The sequence below is a fragment of the Erpetoichthys calabaricus genome, chromosome 13, assembly GCF_900747795.2.
Source record: "Erpetoichthys calabaricus chromosome 13, fErpCal1.3, whole genome shotgun sequence".
Taxonomy (NCBI): Eukaryota; Metazoa; Chordata; class Cladistia; order Polypteriformes; family Polypteridae; genus Erpetoichthys; species Erpetoichthys calabaricus.
The window spans coordinates 145,166,836-145,188,846 of NC_041406.2; the positions used below are offsets into that span (position 1 = coordinate 145,166,836).

Genomic DNA, 22,011 nt, shown 5'->3' on the forward strand with positions numbered 1-22,011 from the left:
GAGCTCAGTGGCCTTACCAGTCACTAGATCTGAGTCCAGTTAAGCACCTTTGGGATGGGGTAGAACAGGAATGTGCAGCACAGTGTGATGCAATCACATCAACATGGACCAGAATGCTTCCAACATTGTCTGGAAACTACACCATGAAGACTTGAGGCTGTTTTGAAAGCATAAGGAGGTCCTCCTCAGTATTTGTAGAGGGGTCCTAAGAGTTTCCTCAGCGAGTGTAATGTCAGTCTATTTTTGAACAAGAATCTGAGTAACATTTTAGGTCACTCGGCCTTTGAACACTCGGCTTCTGTGTAAGTGGCACCGCTACACTCGGACATGAGGAATTTAGACGACTTACTAAGAAGACCTAAGTGACTCTCCATTGCCAGCCTGTGACAGTCACAAAGTGCCACATTTCAGTAGACCAGGCAGGCACAGTATGACTGGGAAGAACCTCATGTGGGCAATTCACATTTGGTCACTTTTCATGATGGCAGAGTGGTAGTGCTGCTGCCTCGCAGTTACGAGACCAGAGTTTGCTTCCCGGGTCCTCCCTGCGTGAAGATGCTTTGAATAGTAAGAAAAGTGCTATATCAATGTAAAGAATTATTAACAGAGACCCTGCATCTTAATAAAGGGGAAAAAATATATACAGTATAACAAAGAATCAATAAATAGAAAGCAAGTTAAGGACACAATGCTTGGGCTTTGTGGCCTTCATCAGGTGTGTTGCTCCGCAGCTCTCTAAGCTTTTTTATATGTTTCCATTTTGTGAGTAACATTCATCTTTTTATTTCTTTAAGATGTGTTTGCATTTAATGAACCTTCTGCCATCGTCCTCGCGTCTGCCTTTCTATTTGCACGAAACAACTCGACTCTCATTTGACCAAATGTGTTGAAATCTGTCAAGAAGACATGAGATTTCATTCCAGTCTAGCGGCCATAAAGCCCAGCTTTACCAGGATTTTTTTTTTTTTTTACCATCTTACCTTCTCCAACGGTGAAATGGATGACATTGTCATGGACACTGAGGCCGTTGGTGCCAAAGACGCCAATTGCTGGAGAAAACCCTTGGTGGAAAGCACAGCCTTTGATGTAAGAAGAAGCATTTGCAGAAATCTACAAAACAAACAGCATCATCTCAGAAGAGGTCGTGGCCTCGGTTTAGTAGTGAAAGGCGCTATACTGTACAGCAACTGGCAGGCAGCGTGCCAGGGTGTTGAAGCCCTGGACTTTAAACCACGAGGTGGCTGGTTCTGCCCTTGCCTCTGCCTCACTGTGTGACCCTGAGTGACCGGCTTAACCTGTCTGTGCTCCAATGGTAAAGAAATATCAGCAGGCACTTGTAACACATCCGGGGGCTTATAAGTTCACCTGAATACACGATCTGCTCGTCTACACAATTTAATAATCAGAGACTTCTTAGGGTCAGGTGGTGAGTTGAGGGGCAGAGCCATCATCTGTTACGGTCGAGCCAGGGTCCCTCCAGTGGTGCATGTTTGAAGAGCTCCTTTCTTTTATTATAATTCATTGTTCTGTCTCTTTTTTTGTAATATTGTTCTGTTCATATATTATTAAAGTATGTATTTTCTATTAACTTGATTCTGCTTACTTAGTGGGGCAGCACGGTGGCGTAGTGGTAACGCTGCTGCCTCACAGTTAGGAGACCCGTCTGGGTTCACTTCCCAGGTCCTCCTTGCGTGGAGTTTGCATGTTCTCCCTGTGTCTGCGTGAGTTTCCTCCCACAGTCTAAAGACATGCAGGTTAGGTGGATTGGCGATCCTAAATTGGCACTAGTGTGTGCTTGGTGTGTTTGTGTGTGTCCTGCAGTGGGTTGGCACCCTGCCCAGGATTGGTTCCTGCCTTGTGCCCTGTGTTGGCTGGGATTGGCTCCAGCAGACCCCCGTGACCCTGTGTTCGGATTCAGCAGGTTGGAAAATGGATGGATGGATGTTTACTTAGTATGGCCTTTCTGTGTGTGCTTTTCTGTTCTCTGAAGTTCTATTAAATGTGTGGGTGGTTCCCCAAAAGGCGGGGCCACCTGTCCATCTGCACAGAGTCTCCGCCCCCCCCTGTCCTATAAAGGCAGCCCCTTGCTGTTCACTGAATGTGTTCTGCTGATTTTGGTGATTTTAAGAGTATTGTATTTTGTTTGGTTTTGGACCCTGGTTCTTTTGATTTATTTTACTCTGCTTCTTAAGGTTATCCTTGTGGACTTTGTTTGCTTAAGATTGCCTTGTAGATTGCTTTTTTGTTATTTTTTTTCTATTTTTGTGAATACATTCTTATTTATACAAATTCATTGTGGGATTTGTCTCTGCTCCAGCTGGAGCTGTCCAGTTCTCCCCATGATGAGACATTTTCAAGGGTTTGTGCCTATTTGTTATTTTTTTAATTCAATCTATATTTTCAGGCCTAGTCAGGCTTTAAGCCTACCAGTTTTCCTGGGCTCCAGCTTGTCTTGTGGTGAGCCATGGTCTGTAGGCTTTTTTGGAGATCTTACCCCTTCACTAGTTTGTGGAGCCAGAGATTTACACTATTATCCTTGTCATTTAAGGTCCAGTGTCGTAGCCACTATGCCATAACAACAACAACATTTATTTATATAGCACATTTTCATACAAATAATGTAGCTCAAAGTGCTTTACATAATGAAGAAAAGAGAACTAAAAGACAAAGTAAGAATAAGAATAAGACAACACTAATTAACATAGAATAAGAGTAAGGCCCAATGGCCAGGGAGGACAGGCAGCCATGCTGCCTGTAGTCAGACATGAAAGCCCAGGTAGCACTTCATGGCTCCTGAGCATGTAGGGACCAAGGAGAAGTGTATGGTTGCAGCACAGTCCTTAACTTCCTTTCTCTGCTCGCCTCTAGAGTGGGGACCACTGACATCACTTTTGCCCCACTCCCAGAAGCAGTGGCTCTGACGGACATTCTGCTATATAATGAAGGTGGACACCACAAGATGGTATTCACCCTGGGAACCCAGCTTCAGACAAGGCCTTCAATGGCTCTTTTTTTTTAGCCAGGTTTCGGTCCTGAAAGATAGCTCACCCTATTTTTTGTTTATGGTGCAGTGAACTAACTTTCTTTAGGCGGGGTTTTCCAAAACTGGACCCCAACTCTTTTAATGAGGTTGGCCAATTTGAGATGCCACAGAATATTTAAGAGGTCCACTGACTTGGTTACTGTCCACCAATTAGGCCAGTTTTTGACATCTTGTGTCCAGCAGAGTGCACTGCACTGACATGGATGCATTCAGATCCATCCACCCATTTTCTAAACCGCTGAATCCGAACACAGGGTCACGGGGGTCTGCTGGAGCCAATCCCAGCCAACACAGGGCACAAGGCAGGAAACAATTCTGGGCAGGGTGCCAACCCACCGCAGGACACACACAAACACACCCACACACCAACACACACTAGGGCCAATTTAGAATCGCCAATCCACCTAACCTGCATGTTCTTTGGACTGTGGGAGGAAACCGGAGCGCCCGGAGGAAACCCACTTAGAGAACATGCAAACTCCACGCAGGGAGGACCCAGGAAGCGAACCCAGGTGGGTCTCCTAACTACAAGGCAGCAGTGCTACCACTGCGCCACCGTGCCGCCCTGCATTCAAATCTTTTGGATTTTTTTTGGTAACTTTGTAATAAGGATGACTTTATGTTTGCAGACACACAACAACCACCAGGACATGGATAACTGGGAAGACGAAAGGCTAAGTTATTTGTTTAAAGGCTGGCAGAGGGTCAGCCCAATCCATCTAAAGGGGTTAAAGTGGAATTCCTTACAATATCAGGAATGCTTTGGCTATTAATATGCAATATGTCATTTGTTTTAAAGTATGAATTCCACAACTGGAGATCAGAGAATGTGTTCTGCCATCTTTTATAGAGGTACGCGCAAGGAGCTCATGGGTCAGGTGGCTAGTGCTGGAGCTGTTTCTGCAAACACTATGTCAGTGACCACGGCTTTCATAAAATGGTTGCTCTCAATCAACGAAGCACCTGACAAACTAACATTACTGAAGAAAACGTTAGAAACAATTAAATACCAAAAAGTCACCGCAGCATGTTCCGAATCATGAGGAATTCAATTCAGATACAAACTCAGAGTGTCGAGGGTGTCATAAGTGAGTGATTCTTTCCAAACAAGAAGCTCACTTACCTCTCCAACATCAACAAAAGCCACCGAGTATCGGGGATCAGGGTAGTCCCTGAATCCTTCTTGGCCACTGTGGTAGAATTCAACGTCGCTAATTCTGGCAGTTCCTGTTTCAAAAGAAGTCACGTAGGTTGGTATCGATATCAACTACACTGAATGAATATACGCTCCGTTTATGAGTCTGTGTCACAGTTCGTTTGTCCCATTGTTTGAATTTTATATCACATAAACATTTTCACCCAGTAACATGTAGAGTACAGTATGTACCATCCTCAGACAAGAGCAGGGAAAACGACGTGGCATTAGATTTAATCACAAAATCTCAACTGAATTGTGCTCACCTGTGTACTGCAAGTTCTCAAAGAAGGTCCCAACTAACACTCGGGCGCCATAGGATTCCTGGTACCAGCCGGGGTAATCTTCACTGTAGATCTTGATGTTGCGACTCAGAAGTCCCACGTCGCCTGCCAGGCTGTACTCCTGATCGGTACCGTTCACATTGTAGGCTTCACCTGGAAAAAAACAAATGTAAAAAGGTCAATTTCCATTTATTTTAATTGCTTGATTGGCTTATTGTTTAGTTTTATTTTGGTTATCTATTTACTTAGATATTTACTTTGTCTGAAATCAGCGTAAACCAAAATTTTGTTTTTCACTTCACTCTTATCTGTAGCTCTTAATACCTTTTTTAATGCCATTTATACGATTAACACAAGGAGTTTTGAAACTTAATTTTAATGAAGTAAATTTCTATTTGTTTGCAGTGTGACCACTGTGGGGTGTCACCGAGTCACAAACACCAGACACAATTCCAGGTTAGGCTGTAATGACATTTATTCTATCCCAGTCTCTTGACGGGTTTAGCTCAGTCTAAGATTTATGCCTCCTTTCACTCCCTCCACCTCCTGACTCTCACCTTCGAGGTCACATGGCTCCCTTTTATGGTGGACCCGAGAGCACTTCCAGTGCCTTGGCATTTCACAACAGAAACCCTTCGGGTCTTATAGATGCTCCCCAGAATAGGGAGGTACACTCTTCAGAGTGCCAACCGGTACCCAGTGACACCAACAGGTTCACCCTTTCTCACTTAAAATCCCAGGCATCCCTGTGGGTGTCCAAACTGGGACCCAGTCAGAGAAGTTCTGCCATCTCTCAATGAGTCATTGCTGTGTGAGTTCAGAAACAATTGACTTGCATCCTGAACCCATTGAAGCAATAAGTGGTAAGGGGTCCCCATTCCCCTCCCTGTAAAGCCCCAATTGCATCAAAGCGTGTAGTTTTGTTTTGCAAAGTTACAAAATGGACTTTTCCAAAACTGCAATAATGAGTGTGTATGTGGCTCGTGGACTGACGTTTACTTCTGGTGCTGGAAGTCCTGTAATGATGATACTGTGCATTTTAAAATGTGGGTTTAAAGGTACGTTTCCAGTACCAGTTCACCACACAGTCCTTGTAGGAAGATAGACAGATGGCTCTTTATTTGTCCTAAAGAGGAAATTATAACAAACAATAACAACACTCCTGAAACATACATGACAATTACAAAAATGAAGCAAACTTCTGACTTAGCTAAAGGTAAGAGAGCAGTCGCAATAGGGCACTCTAAAGGTGTATTGCCAAAGGTTTCATGAACCCCAGTAGCCTTTCTCGACAGCCTTTGACCGAATGATTTGTTCAATGTAACAGAAAGGGTGCGCAGCATTGTTCATAATGGCCGCCAGTTTTGTCTTCATTCTCCGCTCCACCACAACCTCCAGCAGGCCCATAGGGCGTCCCATAACTGAGCCTGCCTTCTTAATCAGCTTGTTGCATCAATCAGTGAATTTATCAGCCCAGCACACCACACTGGTCATCACAGAGTTGTTGGGACGTGTAAAGGATGTCACCACCCGCATTAAGGGAACACAGTCTATCGAGAACTAAAGGCTTGTCCCTGTGTTATGAAGCTCTCGAGTGTTATGAGGCCAGCCCAGCCTGTCACTGGTGTCGGCATTAAGATGCACAGAGCTGCACACACCCGTTAATTTGACTTAACCCTCAGTCAACTCACCAATGTGTGTATAGGTAAGCGATTCATTCAGAGTTAGGTTCTTCATGTCTGGTGAAAGGCCGATGATCTTCCTCGTTTCTGTCTGCCAGGCGTCATAGCTGGTAGTAGTGATCAGCACATCATCACCGACCTAATGATAAATGAAACACAAATGCTTAGTCAAGAGGAGCGAGAGAGGCATAAATACAGTAAAAGAAATTAAACGATCCAAGTGAGAGAAGAAACGTGCTGGTCATGTGATGTCATTTGTGATATCTCACTGTGATGCCATTTGCTTTACAGCAATAAACATATAGAAATTTTTCCATTTGATTTATAATAAAAAAATAAGGTAATTGAAGGAAATGACTAAAAGAGCATATTGGAAATGGATTGCTTATAATTAATTGGATTTTAGACGTAACACTGTCATACACGCAAGCTGCGGGATCAGCTACCAGACTCTGGAAGGAAATATTTGGGAAAGAGAAGCAGAGTTGCACCGACCTTAACTGATCCCCTTTAGTTTCTCTCGGAGGACCCTAAGTGCGATGGACAGTGATGGCCCCGGGACGAATGTAAGTGAAGATGGACCTGGAAGCCCATCGTCATTCCTGCCCCAGCCTCTTAATGCTCTCTCTTGAGTGTCTCCCACAACACACATACGCCATTCACCACTTATACTGTAGGCCTATTTTGGATGATCTCTAATTGGAGGACTAATGCAATTAATCAGATTAACTCTTTCAGGGCTGATGTCGACTTTTGTCAAAAGGAGGAGTTGACGATGGTAATCAACTGTAAACTGTGACAAAACCAACTGTTACGTTTTAGTTGGACTTTCGTTGCTAGAAGAAAAGTTAGATTCATTGGTCTGACTGAGATTCCCTTTGCTCTCGTGAGTAGTAAGACGCACACAATGGCAAAAATGGCACTGACATCTAGCAAGAGATCAAAGCGAATGCGTAAAGCAAAATACTCTGTGGACGATGTTTTGCCTATTATCTCTGAACTGGACTATGACTTGTCGGACTCAGTTTTTGATACAAGTGATCGAAAACAAATGTGAGGTTCCAGGTTCAGCTGATTGGTCCCCAGCTCATCGTGATACTGATAATGTTCGCCAGGGAGGACTGTCACATAACAATGACAAGAGGTAGAAACCAAATTGCAATGCACTTCGACCATGACCGCTGCTGCTGTCCCAGCCACACATTCTTGGCAAACTGGCAACAGATGCAGCAACAGATGTTTTATGTTGATTTCTCAGTGAAACCATTGTTTTTTGGAAAAAATATTCAGCCCTCAAAGAGTTAACAAGTTCAAGGTCAGACTGTGAAAGGAGACAAAGTATGGTTGCACCTCAAAACACCAACTAAAAGGGTTGAGACCTGAAAGTTTCCTCAGCAGGAGACAGACGATCAGGTAACAACTTTAGAGCAGGCAGCCAGAAGTCATTTGGTTCATTTACCAGTGTGGAGGATTGCCGGCTTTCCAGTCCGGCCCTCACCCCCAGGCCGCTAGGAGGAGCCCTCCGGACAGCATATTGGTGCCCCGAGTTCCAGCAGGACCTCATGGACTTTGTAGTTTCTATACACAGCCCTGCTGGATACCTTGGGGGCCGCCAGGAGTCGCTGTGAAGGGCCTCATGGACTCTTGTATGCCCTATAACCCGGGAGTGCATGTCAGTCACGTGACTTGAGGAAGTGACGTGCTCCCGGGATGAAGAGGAGGACTGTTTGCCCTGACCCGGAAGGAAATGGACTTGTGGGTTTGGTTTGGAACCACTTCCGGGTCGGGGGCTATAAAAGGACTATGGGTAAGCCCAGACACCGAGCTGAGCTGGGAGGAAGGTGGGCTAAGTGTTTGGGAGTGGAGGATTGTGGTTTATAGAGAGAATTGTGTTTATGAGTGTGTGGAGGAGAGTGCTTGGTGCACTACTGTACAATAATAAAATAAAATATTGTTGTACTTTCACCTGGTCTGAAGAGTGGTACCTGAGGGTTCAAGAGGTGGACAAACGCTTCATCTGTTACACCAGGCTTGCATTTGTTTTTCTTCTCTAATTTGCCATTTGTGTGTGTCTGTCGTGTGTTTCACACTGTAGAGCACAACATTACAGATTCCTGCTATCGGATGGCTGTCTGAGTTGAGCAGAATGCAATAAGAAATGAAATGGTCCATACCTGCCAGTCAACTGCTTCAGTCACTGAGATCACGTCAGAGCCCTCTTCTGCCGTCTGAGCAAGTTTTGTACGGTACACAGCGTGAGGCTTCCCGTGAAGATCTAATATCCCAAAGACACCTGCAAATATGAAAAATACATCGTCGCATGTAACAAAACTCTTGAGTAATTCAACGAGCCATGTAAAGTGACACATTTAAGGCCACATCAGTCAAATTGGCTTTCTGCTTTACACCAGGGGATTATATTGTGACCACCAAGGGGCGTAGCAGAACCCCAAACCCAGAAACACAACTACACAACTCAGCACTGGGTTCAAATACAAGGTGTTCAATCTACATGTCACCTTCTTTGGTTTAAAAGTTCCCTGCTTTTCAGGCTGCACAATAAAGTAATAAGCTAGTCCTTCTTCTTCCACACCTCCCACGCAGTCTCATCTTCCTCTTCCCGACTGACTCCTGATACAATAGGAACAGCTTTTGGTGCCGCAGTACACCCCTTGCCATGGTATTACACACTGGAAGAAGCCCTTCAAAGAGCACCAAAGAACCCTGACGGGGCAGTCCAATAGGACTGAAATTCCCAGCCTGCCATGCGGGTATCCTTATGGGTGTCTCACCAACAGGATAATGCCGTCGTGTGTACAGGGGGAAAACGCAACCCCCTCTGTCCTCCTGAGCAGAAAGTTACCTAGACAAGGGCTGACAAGAATATCACAAAATGGTGGCACCCATATGAAACCAAAATGGTGTCATAGGAAACTGATGAAAATAAGTTTCTCAGGAATACTGATAGAGAGCAAGAAACCCCAAAATCTAAACCCTTGAGTTTAAAAACACCAGTATAGCTGCATAGAACTCCAAAATAAACACACCAATCACAACCACATAACTCTGTATACCGTTCATGTCCGCACTTAGGGTCTGTTGTCGATGCAGTCGTACTTCACTAGTCTGAGGGAGACATTCAAGTAATCCTTTCGTTGCACTGTACACACATAACAAATAACAAGGATTGAATTTGACCTTTTTTTGGTTAGTACAAATAACTGGCATTGCCCAACTATATTAGTACAGGGAGATTCACTCGAAAGAGGCCCCAAATATTCGGTTGCAACTCCCGTTAGGATGAAGCAATCTGAACCATAAAAATCCGCTCTATACCTTGACGTATGTGCAATCGATTGCATTGCGTGCAATGCTGGAAGTGGTTTCCGTTTTCTGCCAGACGCATTTCAACACGGCGCTCCATGTTCCTGAACGTATCGGCAAGCATCTCGGGGGGAATAGCAGCAATTTCATGTTGGATGTTTTCCTTCAAATCCTCACACAGTGCGAGGCTTGTTCCGATTGACGTTTCCTTTGAGCAGACCCCAAAGGAAGAAGTCTGGTGGTCCGTGGTGGCCAAAGCCCCTTTGAAATGACCCAGTTGCCAAAGAAGAACTCAGTTTCTGCCATGCTCCTTGCTGATGTGTGACACGTTGGTCCATCTTGCTGGAAGTAACCTTCTGTTAACTCACCATCATCCTGTTGGCATCGCTTAAACGAATTGGTGACCCAATAGGCTGGTACCATGAAGATGCGCTGCTCAATACTGTACACCACCATCCTGATGAGAAGTCAAGTGACTGAGTGAAGGGGTACAGCTAGTCGGCTCCCAAATGGAGGTCCGGCGCCCGCTTCTTCGCTCCGACGCAGGGGCATCCCAGCTTGTTCAAAGCTCCATTTACTGAGCAGCACATTGCACGTTGTTTCGTTCAGATTGCTTCATCCTAGCGAGACTTATCACAGAATATTTGGGGGCATCTTTCGAGTGAATCTCCCTGTAAAATGACTGAACACAACCCACGAGGAAACAAAAAGGCGTACTCTTAGAGAAAAGCTGCAATGAAAGTGTCTGTCGTGATTTAGGTGGACATTTGTGGTCTTACAGCCTTCTCCTGTTATGGAAGCCATTTTTGTGTACGGTTGTCAGAGTCGCATCCCACGTTTCTAGGTGTGCGGTCTCCGGGGTTGTGACCTCAAATTAATCAGGAGATGGGGAAGAAAACGTCACTCCTTTAGCACTGAGCCTTATCCGATCTACGGATGAAACCTTCTTTGCATTTTTTGACTTATTTTTCATGTCTTGCCTAGCTGTCAACTTAATGCCAGTTTATTGACTGTGATATTTGCTTCCTGTCTGGGTTTTGGTCACTTCATTTAATTTTTATTTTCTTTTGTTTTGCCTTTTGCTCGCACCTCCCAGTTTAACTCAAGAAACTCGTTATCCATTCTCCTGCCAAGTTAGACAAAGTCATTCAAAGTAGTTAAGAAAATCCTGCCCCTGTGGTCTTTTGTGTCTGCAAAACTTTGTATGCAGAGCACTGATGATGATGTCCAGCCCAGCATTTTCCTGCTGCCTGATGGGAGTTGTAGTTCCCACGTCAGAACTGTTTTTTTTTTGGATTTCCCCATTTATATTTTCTCTTTCTCTCTCTGATATATCATTCAGGCTGCATTATAAGTTGGATCGCCGGCAACGCACAGGCAAAATTTCAAGAAAAGCGGATTAGCCGCTTTTGTGTGATTGGCAAACAAACTCAGACAAATGTATTACAATTTTATTTTATTTAAATATCGATGCTAAAGGGGAGTAGTAGGCCATAGAAACCAACAACCACAAATGACGAAAGGGAGTTGAAAGGAAAATTAGTTGTAGAAAATTAAATGAATTTCCATGATAAACCTGAACATTACGCAGCTCTTCAGGTGAGTTAATGTTTATTCATGTAAAGCCCTCACTCACCTAAAACCTTTGCCCCCTGGTTAGGCCCATTTGGCAGGGGCCACTCTGGTGTCCGCTGGTTCCCTACTAAAATGATGTGAAGTTCATCTGGAAAAGGTGCATCTTCTTGGCCCGCTACTAGTTTTCCACCCTGCAGTAAAAACAGAAAATGCATCCGGGTCAATTCGGTAAAGTTGCCTTTACTCTCATGTGCCGCATTTCACTGAGTAGAGGGTCGAGTCCTCCAAACAAATTCTTAGGGTGGGTAACTGACAGGTGCTGCAAGCAGTGCATGCATTTATGCCAACAGTCATAGCCATTGTCAGCAGTATAATGCCACATTCCACAAGGCTGTGAAACTAATGGAAAGGAGAAGAAACGTGACGGTGACACTGATTCAAAGCAGTCGCCTCCCGATCTCAGATAAGATTTTCAGAACAGACATCTACAATCGCCACAGGACACACAGCAGTCATCGTTTCTCGTCACTTTTAATATCTACACCAAATTCATGCTGTCAAAGTGACAAACTGTATGTCGTTAGGGGGGTGCATCTAATAGATTCTCAGTTTTAAAGACCACTTCATGACTGGGTTTCCATCTCTTTTCCTTTCCAGGTCATCCAAGAGTCGATGCGCGCCTTACCTGAATTGATATGTAGGTCGCTCTCACAATTACTTGTCTGGTTGTATTAGTGGCTGACGTGCTGTTTCCAGTTACATTATTTGGCACTTCCAGAACTCCATAAATAGTAAGTTTGTTCAAGGTGGGGATATTTACATCCATCACTACCCATCGGTCTATAAAGAAAGCATAAAAAGTATACTTTGGTGAACTGTGTACAGCAGAAAGTCTTCACCTGAACTAATTCAGTTACAGGGCATTCACAAATCAGTTAGAGAAGCTTGGAGAGCAAGGCAGGAGTCAACTGGGGACGCAATGCCCGTCTGTCACCCGTACCCAAGTCCTCTCCAGGCTAACACGCCTCATACAGAAAGGCTTCTTTTCAGACCCTTCACGTTTTTCCCCCCATTTCATGTTAAAATAATTTCAGTTCATTTTTTCCCTCAACAAGCCACACTCAACTTCCCAGAATGACAAAGCAGAAACAGGATTTTCGGAACGTGTGCAAATGTATTAAAAATTACAAACTGAAATACCTTATTGAATACCTGTGTATTCAGACCCTTTGCATTGTCTCAGGAGTGGAGATCATTCTGTGCATGGAGCTCGTTTTTTTAGGTACGCTGTCCCGATACAGCGTCCAGATCCTTCTCAAAGGTGGTCCAGGTTTCTGCTTCGACTCCATGTCTCGGTAGTTTGTTCCAGTTACCCACAGCTCTTTGAGTAAAGAAGTGCTTCCCGGATTCCGTCCTAAATGCACTTCTCCTTAACTTCCTTATTTTTTTTCATAAATGGACATTAGTGCAAAAGATCTACAGTACACTGTGCCACCAAACCTTTTATTTCGTTTTAATAGGGTGGACGGTGTCACCTGTGTCAAAAAATAACAACATGGAACCCTAACAGAAACATTAAGGAAACTGAAGAGAACGATTGTGATAAATTGAAATATTGTGGTGATAATCAAATCATCTACGCCATTCTCTTGGATATGTGGTTTGAGACAGCAAAAAAAAAATATGTAAGAACATAAAAAACGTGAAAAGTTGTACGAAACAAGAGAAGGCCATTGAGTCCATCTGTTGCTTGTTCAGTTAGCTAATAACTTAGTTATCCCAACAGCTGAATACTTTTTACCAGTGAAACCCTGCTTGTGCCTGGTGTTGGTTCACATGGCTGATTACAGGCTTTATTGGGACAAGAGAATTATGGAGAACAACGGGAACTCTCTATGAATGTCTCCTTCCCTCCACCCTTTGTAGTCTCCCACTCTAACCCTGATGCTGCTACCGCCATGCTTCACCGTTGAAATGGCATCGCACAGGTGATCAGCAGGTGACACTTCACTTCAGTTTTGGTTTCATCAGACCAGTGAATCTTTTTTTCTCATAGTCAGAGGGTCCTTCCCGGTGCCTGTTAACAAACTCCAAGCAGGCTTTTATGTGTTGTCTCTCCACTCTGCCATGAAGCTCAGATTAGTGGGGAGTTGTAGTTAGTGGGGATGGTTGTCTTTCTGGAGTTTCTCCGATCTTCACCCAGGTTCTCTGGCACTCAGAATGAGTGACCATTGCTTTCTTGGTGACCTCTCTTCTCAAGTCCCTTCTCCACCTATTGCTGAAGTTGTCTAGACAGCCAGCTCTAGGAAGAGTCATGGCCATTTCTGAACATCTTCCATTTACAAATTCTGGTGGCTGCTATACTCTTGAGAACCTCCCATGCTGCAGAAATGCTTTGGTAGTTTTCCACAAATCTTTACCTCAGCACAGTTGTGTCTCTAAGCTCTGCAGGCAATTCCTTCACCCTCATGGACCTGGTGTTTATTACTTGTGGGACCCTCTACAGACATGTGTGTGTCTTTCTTAATCGGCCTAATTTACTGAATTGACCAAAGGTGAACTCCAAACAAAGTGTAGAAACATCTCAGTGATGATCAATACAGTGGGATATACCTAAGCCAGTATACAAGTGTCATAGTAAAATGTCTGAAAACTGGGATATTTATTTTTTTGTAATAAATTTGTAGAAATTCCTCAATTCCTGGTTTCCCTTTGTCATTCGGGGGTATTGAGTGTTGTTTGATGTAGGGAGAAAAATTAATTGAGATGATTTTAGCACAAGGGTGCAACAGCATGAAATGTGAAAAAGTGATGGGGTCTGAAGACCTTCTGAATCCCCTTTAGAATAGCCAAGTTAGAAACAGGTGCCAGATCTGGACATGGCCCTCCACTTAGAAAAGTGCAGCCTTACTTTAATATAAATTACAAAGCTGATGTGCAGCAGGTGAATGGAAGCTTAGAAAGGTTACATAGAGCACCATTAACAAAGAGCAAATCATTTAAGACATAATTAGGAAGAAATTCAGGTGCTGCCCAAGAAGAAACCCTAAAGGCCCTCACTAAAAAAGTATCTATCTATCTATCTATCTATCTATCTATCTATCTATCTATCTATCTATCTATCTATCTATCTATCTATCTATCTATCTATCTATCTATCTATCTATCTATCTATCTATCTATCTATCTATCTATCTATCTATCTATCTATCTATCTATCTATCTATCTATCTATCTATCTATCTATCTATCTAAAACCAAACCAAACTAAAAAAAGCATTAATGTACGTATTTAAAAGAATCAAAGTGCCATAAAATACCTTCCGGAATCACGACATCGGCACCTTCTTTGGGGACCGTGTAGTTGTTCTCAGCCGAAGACGTCCAGAACGAGTTATTGGACCACAAGCTAAACAAAAGAGGAGGAAGCATCGCTTGATTAGGGTGGTAAAAGAGGTGTAAAGTCCAAATGAAACAATAAAGGCATTGTGAAGGACAGGGGGTGTCACTGATACACCACACCAAAACAGTTCCGGGTGCAAAATAAACGTTTTTATTTAACAAAGTACCTTTTCCACAGTCCACTCTAAATTGTCCAAGTACCGGTCCTCGTTTTCCTTCTCCAGGTGAGCTTTGCCTTCAGCCTCCCGGCTCCAACTCAACTGGAGGTGGGTGGACGGCTTGCTTTTACGTTAGACTCGGGACTATGTCAGGTACCGGGGCCTAGCCCGATGAAAACACTTCCTGTCAGACAGAAGGCTTCTGAAACAGAGAGTCCTTCTCCCTGCTGCGTCCTCTGGTGGCACCCAAGGACTCCAACAGGGATCTCCCTCAGGACTTCAACTCCCATGTATCCCTGCAGGTATCCAAAACTGGGTCCACCCCAGTGGAATGCTACCTCCCCCGTTCCATCCTCTTTGAGTGGGAATAATAATCCAGCACTATGCCAGCTGGGTTACGCCTCCTTCCATGCTGTCCTGCTGTTACGGCTTACCAGCTGGGCAATGGTCCAGCATACGGATTACAGCTATTACACAAGCTGTCCACCTCGGCTCATCAAGTCCCCTGGTCTTAACTGCAGTCACTTAAGTTTGTACTTCATTTTGCTCTACAAAGGACACGACACACCTTGTAAGTGGATTCTCTTCATCTTTTATTTCCTATTTGTAAACGGTCATTAGGTGCAGCAAGGCATTCGTTTGTAATCACGTAATAATCATGTAAATGTACGGTTCTATTAACATGCATGAACTCCTTTGCGGCTGTCCTTCTGGACTCCCTGTTTGAAAGACTTTCATTTCCTGGTCATTTAAAATTTCAAAAGTCCGTCTGTATACGGCCCTGCAGTCTTAATGTAGGACTGGGAGAAATGCAAAGTCAAAAAGCTAGTCGAGTTCGGAGACAGAAGATAATTCCTTTCTTTCTAGCAAACTGAGAGCGTTGAACCGAGAACAAGAAAACAAGAAATGGGAAGACACAAAAGATTTTTTTTTTTGTCAAAACTAAAACATATTCAAAAATTCATCATCGAAAGGGCAGGAGCAAGAATTCATGAAATGGGAAATATCAAAAACAAGACTTGTGTGCAGCGACTTAAGGCTGACCTGTAAACACACGGCCACTCGAGCCAAACTGTAAACCCCTGATCTCATGAGGTCAGGGTCACGACCTTTATGAACACGACCCCAGCAACTGGAGGACACAACATGGCAACCAGATCCACAAAATGTCGGCACCCGAGAAAAAGGACAAAATGCAGCAAAACCTAAATTTGACATTTTGTTACGGCTCAAAAGCACACTTCAGATGTGGAATTTCTGTGGGTCTCATGATTCAGCAGCCCAGCTGGAATTCTCACAATATCGTTTTGAAAATGTGTGATCATAACAGGATGGAGCCGCCTACTCCCCAGGGTTCAGTCCTAACAGGGACCCGATGAAAATCACAAGAAGAAAGAAAGAAATACAAACTCAAAATTGCCAGGTCTTGTCTCCGGGAGTGGTGCCACTGTGGGGGGAATGGGGGGATTGCAGTTCTTGAAGAAGCAGCTGTAAACGTTGAACCTCACATTAATGTCCACCACCGATGGGTCCACACTGGTGTCGCGCCTTTTCCGAGGATTCTGTGTGCCAGACACTGCAATGACATGTACACAGAGTTCACAGTTGAGTTTTTTTCTTTCGTTCAATAATGGAAACTAGTAAGTTATAAGAAATCGATTTTACAAATAAGCCTGAGTGACTCCCATCATCACACTATTAAGGACAAGGCTGTGATGCCCTTGCGCCAGTGTCACCTCACTTGTAGCTCGGACTGTGGGGCATCTGCAGTCATAACCGTGCGACCTCAGTGACAAGAAAGGGAGACGCGCACACCAAATCAGTTTATAGGATTAGTTGTGTTCCAAATCACAGACTTGTGCCAAGCGATACGTTACAAGCAATTTTCAGCTGAAGTATGGACTTCCGTGCTTTCTTTTTCAAAGTAAGACCTTGTGTACTTCCCTGACTTTGCCAGTTTAAAACCCGATTAAATTTGAAGAGATGTTTAAAAATGGAGGAAAAAGCAAAAAAAAAATGAATTGTCAGGACAGCAAGTTACACGGTGAGCGGGAAATCGTAACCAACTAAAAGAAAAACTCTGATAAAGTCACAAAGGCATACTTAGGTGCGGAAGCCTGAGGCAACTGAGGAGGAAGCCGTTTGTCCAGCTCTAAGAAGGTGTCAGACACGCATGCTTGGGAGTCAGTCGCCGAGAGTGAAATATCGCCAGACAGGGGGTTGATATGCGGTACTAACGCCTCTCTGTCTCTCTCCCGTCAGACAAAAAGAAGAAATATAAAGTATCTTCCGTACTTCCAGGTGTCTGAGATGGCAGCCAATCGTCACTTCCTCCTCTGACTCCCAAGGACAACGTCACTTCCGACAACCCTCACCGTGACACCACTTCCGGCTTCTAAAGATGACGTCACTTCGGTCTGACAGCTATGACGTCATCTCCTGCCAACGCATTTCCATCCGCCATTTTCTCACTGTATAAAACCGTCAACTTTTCTCATGTACATTGTCCAATTACTGTACAGTACTTTGATCCGAATTTGGACATGTCCTTTAGACATTATACGGGGACGGTCCCCAACTCTTTTTTTGTTGTTTCGGAGTCCGATTTTCATCACAAAGGATAAGCAGACATCTGGTGAGAGGTTTGCTTTTCTGTCACGCGGTGGCCAGACCTACTGACGACATGAAGGGCGAGTCGATGGAATGAGTCTTACAGAGTCTGCACTCCAGCTTGACGAATCCACTGACGGAAGTGGGTTTGCTCAGCCACGTGTATTTGTTAAAAGCACTACTTTGATAAACCTCCAGTTCCCACAGAAATAACCTACTGCGTAATTCGATTAGATTAGACCTCGGCTTTCCAGTGTTACAGGGAGAAGGGTGGTTTGAGAATGGCCGGTCTAAGCAGCTAAGTTGAGAGGAGTTCCTAAAATGCGTCACAATGGATGCATTTGTCCTCTGCGACAAACTTGAAAGCTCATTCTTCCTCCTTCGAGTGTCTTGAAGTCGTGTGGCCAACAAGTGCAGCAAGTTCTGTTTTGTTTAAATGTGATCTCAATAATTTGATGGTGACGGCCTGTTATTGATGTGATGATTTTTTATCCCATTTACTTCATTTTTTTTTGTTTTCTCCCTACTTTTGTGTTGTTTTACCAAACGGGGACGGGAGTGAAGAGTGACAGTGCTGTCACAGCCCAAGGGCACCAAGCCCTGGAGACTAGTTTGTAGAAAGTGGAACTTTGAGTAACTTGAAGCTTTGCTGTAAAATCAACTGGAAATAAATAAAATATAAAATGTAAGTATGTATGTTCTGACTCGAGGAGAGATGATACACTTTTTAGTGAAAGGGTTTGGGAGACGAGAAGTAGTCAAGAAACCGAGCTGTGGATGGAGCCAAAAAAACTGATCAGACGTCAAGATCAAAATGCGCAACGTAAAAAAGGCTGGTGGGTCTTTAAGGCGCTGAGGGACAGTCACCTGAAAGTCGCAGAGAGCAGGTGAGTTTGAGAGACGTACCACGTGAAAGCCCAATCTACTGGAGACGCTAGAGAAGGTTTAAGTTTCTGCGTTTGTTGACCAAGTGTAAGTTCTTATGTACATGTTTAGAAGTTAAGTGTTAAACGTCAGAAAGGAAACTGTTCTGAATTAATAGTCATGTTAATATTTTACATAACTTAGTGTTTATTATTGGCATAAATCCATCCATCCATCCATTATCCAACCCGCTATATCCTAACCACAGGGTCACGGGGGTCTGCTGGAGCCAATCCCAGCCAACACAGGGCACAAGGCAGGAAACAAACCCACCGCAGGGCATATTACCATAAATATCATTTGATAAAATAGAGGATGTTTAAACTCTGTTTAATATACAGTAGACCCAGCCGGTAAATTATTGGGATATTGCATTAAATCTTTAAGGGATGTTGTGTATTAATATGGATATAAACCTGTTACATTGCCGCATTGAGGTCGTATTTGCAAATGCCTTATGTTGATAGTGTGTCGCTAGAGTGCCATCTATTGGATGTTTTATGTATTGCATCGTGAAACAAGATTTATATACAATATGTACTAAATGTTTTATTTGGTTGTTTGCCTTGTTAAAATCACACACGCTCTCACCTACCTGAACCTACCTGTACAGTTGTTGTACCTCATGCGTATTTCTGGCATGTCAACATTAAAGCAATGAATGTTCCTGCACTGTAGTGGGCTGGCACCCTGCCCGGGATTGTTTCCTGCCTTGCGCCCTGTGCTGGCTAGGATTGGCTCCGGCAGACCCCTGCGACCCTGTGTTCGGATTCAGCACGTTGGAAAATGGATGGATGGATAGATGGATGGATGTTCCTGCAGGCGGCATGGTGGTGCAGTGGGTAGCACTGCTGCCTCGCAGTTTGGGGACCTGGGTTCACTTCCTGGGTCCTCCCTGCGTGGAGTTTGCATGTTCTCCCCGTGTCTGCATGGGTTTCCTCTGGGCATTCCGGTTTTCTCCCACAGTCCAAAGACATGCAGGTTAGGTGGATTGGCGATTCTAAATTGGCCCTTGTGTGTGCTTGGTGTGTGGGTGTGTGTGTGTGTGTGTCCTGCGGTGGGTTGGCACCCTGCCCAGGATTGGTTCCTGCCTTGTGCCCTGTGTTGGCTGGGATTGGCTCCAGCAGACCCCTGTGACCCTGTGTTCGGATTCAGCAGGTTGGAAAATGGATGGATGGATGGATGTTCCTGCAATGGTTGGATTAGTTCCTGTGTTCTTACTGACGCACCACAGCGACTACAGTGAACTGCAAGTCGGCCTTCTCACCTTCCTTTCCAAGCTCACAATAACAAAAGAAAAGTTGTATACTAGAAAAGAATTAGAGAAAAAGAGAATGGCCCAGTGTCACTGTCCCAAATCCTACTCTCGTAATCGAAAGGGATGTGTGTGCCGACTTCTGAGTGATTCTTCTGGTGATGTCACACATGGTGGGCACGCGGTGAATGACTGTCATTGAAACTACGATTCAAAGTGCAGCGCACAACAATAGTGCTGTGGGGGAATGGTAGAATGTTATAACGTTCACCAACAGTCATCTATGGAAAAAACAATATAAAAAAATGAATTCTCGGCATAGAATAAAAAACCAAAATGAACGCATAAAGATCAAGAAGGAACTCTATAATCTGTACAAAACAATTCAATTAGATTTAAAATTAAAAATTTGATTAAATTCCAGATCATGGCATTGTCAACATACTTAGGTAAGTAAGGGTTGTGGTATTGTCGTTAAAATACCAGTCTCCGTTGACATTCGAACTCGAGTTCAGAGGATGGCTCGACTCGTTCCTGGTGTCCACAATGTTGAACATATCTGGACGCTGAGTAAAATTGTGGGAGATGATCACAAAATCCGGACTCTGCCAAACAAGAACAGAAGCAAAAACATTTTAACAGAAGTAGAAGAGTCCTGGCTGTCGGTGATGGCTGACAACCAAAAACAAATGTGGACGCTCCAAATGAATTCCAACAAAGCAAAAAGCAGACAGTGGGGTGAATCCAGAACTACATAAAGAGGACCGGAAATGAAACTTAATTTATTGTTTTAATCAGAAGACGTCTCATTCAGCTTTTGACTTGTGCAACTGAGACAAGCTGAGGGTTTTTAAATGGTATACAGGAACACAGGCACCGACGTTTATCAGCCTGAAACAAGAGCATCAACTGGAAAAATGTCAAATGCAAACTAACATACCTTGAACCCATAGAAAGTGGCAAGATAGGAGATGTTTGTAATTTGGCCGGCATTCTGGAAATACCAGTTGAAGGTTTTGCCATTGGGGATCAAAGCCATCCAGCCAGGTTTGTAGGTCAAACGTTTTGGCAAGAAAGGAACTACGCTGCTCCCTGAAGATACACAAGAGTTACATGAGAAGGTGTGATTACAGCTGTGAACAGAGACGTACAGTAGCACAATGCATTACAACATATATTCCAACAGATGGGGCATCACAGACATTAATGCTGAATGCAGGGCGTACCTGCCAGACAGACAGAAATCAGCTTATACAGACATCGTAAGATAAGAAACGGGAGAGAGATTGTGAAGGATTGAGGACCAACCAGGATTGCCATTTAACAGGACAAAAAATGAAAAAAGTCCAAAGGTCCAACTCAGAATTCTCACACCCTTTGTACTCTATAGCTAAAGTCTTTCAGAGACTTTCTTTCCTCAAAGGTTTCCTCCTTGGAGCTCTGTACTCTTCAGATGCAGGATACCACTGAAATGCTCACTTCCGATGCCCCGTTCCCTAAATAACCCCAGAGGTTGAAAAGACGAGAGACTTATAGGGCAAAACCAGAAGGGATATCAGAGTTCATCCTGAGACTTGTGCTCCAGTCTTTGGGTGTGAAAGAAGGAACTGTTACCCGCTGCTGTCCCTCAGGCCTTTCGGTTGGCATGGGTACCTTACTGAAGACCTGTTGCTGCTCCCCATGTGCACGTGTGTGACAACATACTGTATACATATACACTGCATATATATATATATATATATATATATATATATTACATTCATGACATTCATAGTCTGAATCACAATCTGATTGTATGGGTGGTTACCTACCAGATAACGCTTGTGGCGAAACACGTGTCGCATACTCTTTGCATTATTTGACAGTAAACTATGCAACATTCTATGATCTGCTTCTTGCAACTGAAGAGGGCACCATGGCAGATGTTTGCCGACTTGCAGACCAACCACAAGCGTTACCTGGTAGGTAACCACCCATTCAATCAGATTGTGTTTCAGACTACTAATGTCATGAATGTAATTACCCCGATCTACATGCTGTCAAATAAACGGACCACACGGCGTGGCGCAACATAAAGAGGCTTCCCACCTGACGTCCGAGGTTCGATCCCCAAGAGGGGTGCAGTGAGTGTGTATGCCTGATGAGACCAGAATTAGGGTGAAACATGTTTCGCGTACTCTTTGCATTATTTGACAGTAAACTATGCAATATATATATATATATATATATATATATATATATATATACACACCTAAAATGGTGAAAAGGTAAGCAGTAAATTGCCAGAGGTTTAACTTTAAAGTTTAGTTACAAATTGGGAAAAACGAAATTCCAGAATATTCAGAAATTTCATCAGTTAACAACTAATAGTTTACAACCTACAGATGTTCTGAAACAGAGAAAGTCAATGAAGCCTTACAAGTTTAAGAAAACTATTTACACAGGGGGTCCCAACTTCTGCTGATTACCTAAAAACTTACCTTTTCACCATTTCAGGTCATTCACTGCATTTGAAATGATTTATTAGGTGTTGTAAATCTTTTGACTGGTAGTGTGTGT

General features: G+C 43.8%; 1 protein-coding gene across 1 annotated transcript in view; it reads right to left on the reverse strand.

Annotated features, from left to right (window-relative positions):
- pkhd1l1.1 (PKHD1 like 1, tandem duplicate 1) overlaps positions 1 to 22,011 on the reverse strand; it is a 148,318-nt gene that overhangs the window by 35,264 nt on the left and 91,043 nt on the right. Inside the window, exons 51-61 of the mRNA XM_028790902.2 lie at positions 20,393 to 20,544; positions 19,898 to 20,057; positions 16,074 to 16,239; positions 14,424 to 14,512; positions 11,789 to 11,943; positions 11,165 to 11,294; positions 8,379 to 8,497; positions 6,214 to 6,343; positions 4,505 to 4,675; positions 4,167 to 4,270; positions 981 to 1,110 (exon numbers count right to left, since the gene is read on the reverse strand). Of these exons, the coding sequence (XP_028646735.2) occupies positions 981 to 1,110; positions 4,167 to 4,270; positions 4,505 to 4,675; positions 6,214 to 6,343; positions 8,379 to 8,497; positions 11,165 to 11,294; positions 11,789 to 11,943; positions 14,424 to 14,512; positions 16,074 to 16,239; positions 19,898 to 20,057; positions 20,393 to 20,544 (1,506 nt within the window). The remainder of the gene's footprint in view (positions 1 to 980; positions 1,111 to 4,166; positions 4,271 to 4,504; positions 4,676 to 6,213; positions 6,344 to 8,378; positions 8,498 to 11,164; positions 11,295 to 11,788; positions 11,944 to 14,423; positions 14,513 to 16,073; positions 16,240 to 19,897; positions 20,058 to 20,392; positions 20,545 to 22,011) is intronic.